The sequence below is a fragment of the Parus major genome, chromosome 3 (genome assembly GCF_001522545.3).
Source record: "Parus major isolate Abel chromosome 3, Parus_major1.1, whole genome shotgun sequence".
In the NCBI taxonomy this organism is placed as follows: domain Eukaryota; kingdom Metazoa; phylum Chordata; class Aves; order Passeriformes; family Paridae; genus Parus; species Parus major.
In genome coordinates this window covers 41,622,165-41,624,932 of record NC_031770.1, presented here as the reverse complement: position 1 = coordinate 41,624,932, position 2,768 = coordinate 41,622,165, and the positions used below count along the sequence as shown (strand labels likewise).

General features: G+C 49.2%; 1 protein-coding gene across 2 annotated transcripts in view; it reads left to right on the top strand.

The window, feature by feature from the left end:
• Positions 1-223: 223 nt before the first annotated feature.
• CAPN9 (calpain 9) overlaps positions 224-2,768 on the top strand; it is a 26,775-nt gene continuing 24,230 nt past the window's right edge. For both annotated transcript variants that reach the window (XR_001520761.2, XM_015623529.2), the window contains exon 1: positions 224-637. Coding sequence is in view for 1 of the 2 variants with exons in the window: in XM_015623529.2 (XP_015479015.1) it covers positions 425-637 (213 nt within the window). In the remaining variant the exon portion in view is untranslated. The remainder of the gene's footprint in view (positions 638-2,768) is intronic.

Genomic DNA, 2,768 nt, shown 5'->3' with positions numbered 1-2,768 from the left:
CTCCTGCATATCTGGAAGCGCCCCCGGCCCGTGGCAGCTTCTCCGGCCCGGGGGCGCTGGGTGTGGAGCGGAGCCGGGGCCGGGCACTGCCCTCCTGGCCCGGCGGGCACGGCCAGACCGGGGCAGCCCCGGGCAGCTCCAGGCCGCTCCCAGGCTGCTCCCGACCCGCCGCCCTCCCTCCCTGTTTGCTTTCAGGGTGTTTGCCTCAGGTCAGTCTCGCCAGGCAGCAGCTCAAGGAGGTGACACGGAGGAAGGAGGGCCGGAGGATACCGCCGGCTCCCCCAGCGCACGGTGCTTCCCACGCCCTTCTCCTTCGCAAGGCACCTGAGGAATTCTTGCTCCCCTCTCTTTTCCCACCTGTCCTGCCCCCGCCACCAGCTAAGCCTCGTCTCTCCGGGCTCTCTCGGGCAGGTGGGAGGCAGACATGCCCTACCTGTACCAGGACTCGAAGGCGCGGCCGGCCGCGCATCCCGGGAATGCCCGTGCCACGCACAGCTCGGGGAAGGGCTACGAGCAGCTGAAGCAGGAGTGCCTGCGCAGGGCCGTCCTCTTCGAGGACTCCGACTTCCCCGCCTGCAATTCGTCTCTCTTCTTCAGTGAAAACCCACCCATTCCCTTCGTCTGGAAGAGGCCTGGGGTGAGTGCGCCGTTGTTGTTGTTGGCTCCTCCGGTCCTGCCCAAAGTCGGGCACGGCTGTGCTTCGGGCTTGCACCAGATACGTGCGGTGCTCGGCGACACGTGGGGATGAGGCGTAGGGGAAACCCTTCCCTCCTGAGGAGCGGTGGATTTTGCTCAGGATTGGGATGCCTGAGCAAAGAGCTCAAGCTGCAGGGTGAGAGGGCTGGAAGGCTTCGTGCCAGGTGTAGCTCGTTGTGCAGGCACACTTAAGCGTGTGTGTTTGTGTGCGTGCATAAAGAACTCGTAATCAGCTCCTCTCTTACAGCATTGCCAGACAAAAGGTGAAAATAAGAGACCATGCAGGGAATTAAGGGTAAAATACATTATGATAATGTTCTAACTGTGTAAAATTGCATGCTGTTAATGCAGGAAACTAATTCATTATTAAGATAAACTTCAAAAATTCAAACCTTTTAACTTCTAGAGTATGAGAGTCTTACACCTACTTGCTCACTTCCATCAAGGAGCGCTGAGAGATTACAAATGCATGCCGTGGTTACTGAGCCATTCAGCAGTAGCCAAGGGCTCAGTGAGTATCTCTTAATGCATCTTGCATAACAGTCATTAATAACACAGTGGGAGCCAAAGCTGCACCAGCCACATGCTCTGAGATCACAAACCCAGCATCACTCCAGGTTCCTTCTCCCCACCTCACTCTGTAACTAATAACCACAGAAAAAATGTGGCAACGTTTCATTTCTTTGCTAACAACTGATGTTTATTCTGGTTTGGGTTTTTTTTTTTAGTCTGAAAGCTTCCTCCTTTATAAAATACTTTTCTTTGGTGATAGAGGTATCAAGGGAGAGAAAGAACAAAGTAAGCTTAAAGAAGGGGTTTAAATTATCTTAATTCACAGTGATAAGCATTCATTGCCTCAGCATCTGGTAGTTAACATAGTGCTGATACAGAGCAGAATTAAAGCTGTTACTCCTGGACAAGTTTCAGTCATGAAAAAAAAATTGGAAAACCCTACACATGGTAAGTGCATCCCCCACAGGCAGTGCTGCCTATCTGTGCTCCAAAAAGCCAGGTGCCTTGTAGAGCTGCCCTCCCAGCACAGGAGAGTGCTGTGAGGCAACAAAAATGCATGTGGCTGTGACACTAAATCATAAAGAATGGTTTTCCTGTGCCCAGCTCTCAGATGCCAGTTTGTCTTTGTACGGCTTCAGAATAGTTAAAGTTTGGTGTAAAGTTTGATCAGGAGTGGTTGAGAGCTTGTGTGCCCTTGTGTATGGTACACAGGGGCAGTGGAGAATGGCCTGTTGGCTTCAGGATCTTTGTGTGCTGGACTGGAAACATTTCCAGGATGAGTAAGTTACCTCAAATGGCATCTGCCTTTACACTCCAATTCCCCCCACATGCTTTTGTGAGATGCACAGTGAGAAATAAAACTCAGGGGCGGCTGAGAGGATGTGTAAGGACAGGGTATTAGTTATGCTCTGCTCTGGCTCCTCAGCATTTAAGCTAAATCATTTTCATCTCTGTTATCCATCAGGAGCAGCAGCAAAATAGAGGCGCTCTAACAATTTCAGTTTAATACATTTTATTTTGCAAAGGGAACATGGGCCTGGTGAGTTGCCACAGCTGGAGAGGGTGAGCACAAAAACATGACCTCTGTGTAGGGTATCTGTGTGTCTTCTTTTCTTGGTGAATGGCTTTTACTGCCTCTCCCACCAGTATTTTACAGTAGCTTGGATGAAGTGTAGCACGGTACATGTGGGTAATTGCAGGGACAAATGATCTAAATATTCTGATTTACAATCTGTTAGAGTTTAATCTTCAGTAATGAGAGTAGAGAAGGATTTCTCATTACTTTGATATGCATGTATCTGCATATATGCATGTTTGTAGCAGTATGAGCAAGACCTTCAGCTAGCACTAATCTGTAAATCTCCCACTGCAATCAGTGAGCTACATGGATCTGCACCAGATGAATATCTGACTTTCTACATAAGTGAGGTGCCCCAAGACTCAGAAAGACATTTAGTGATTTTGTTTAGCAATCTTTTTTAATTATAAATTGAAACTGTCCTTTATCAAAATTTTAGAATAATTTCAAGAACAGAACCCTTCCCTTCCCTTCCCTTCCC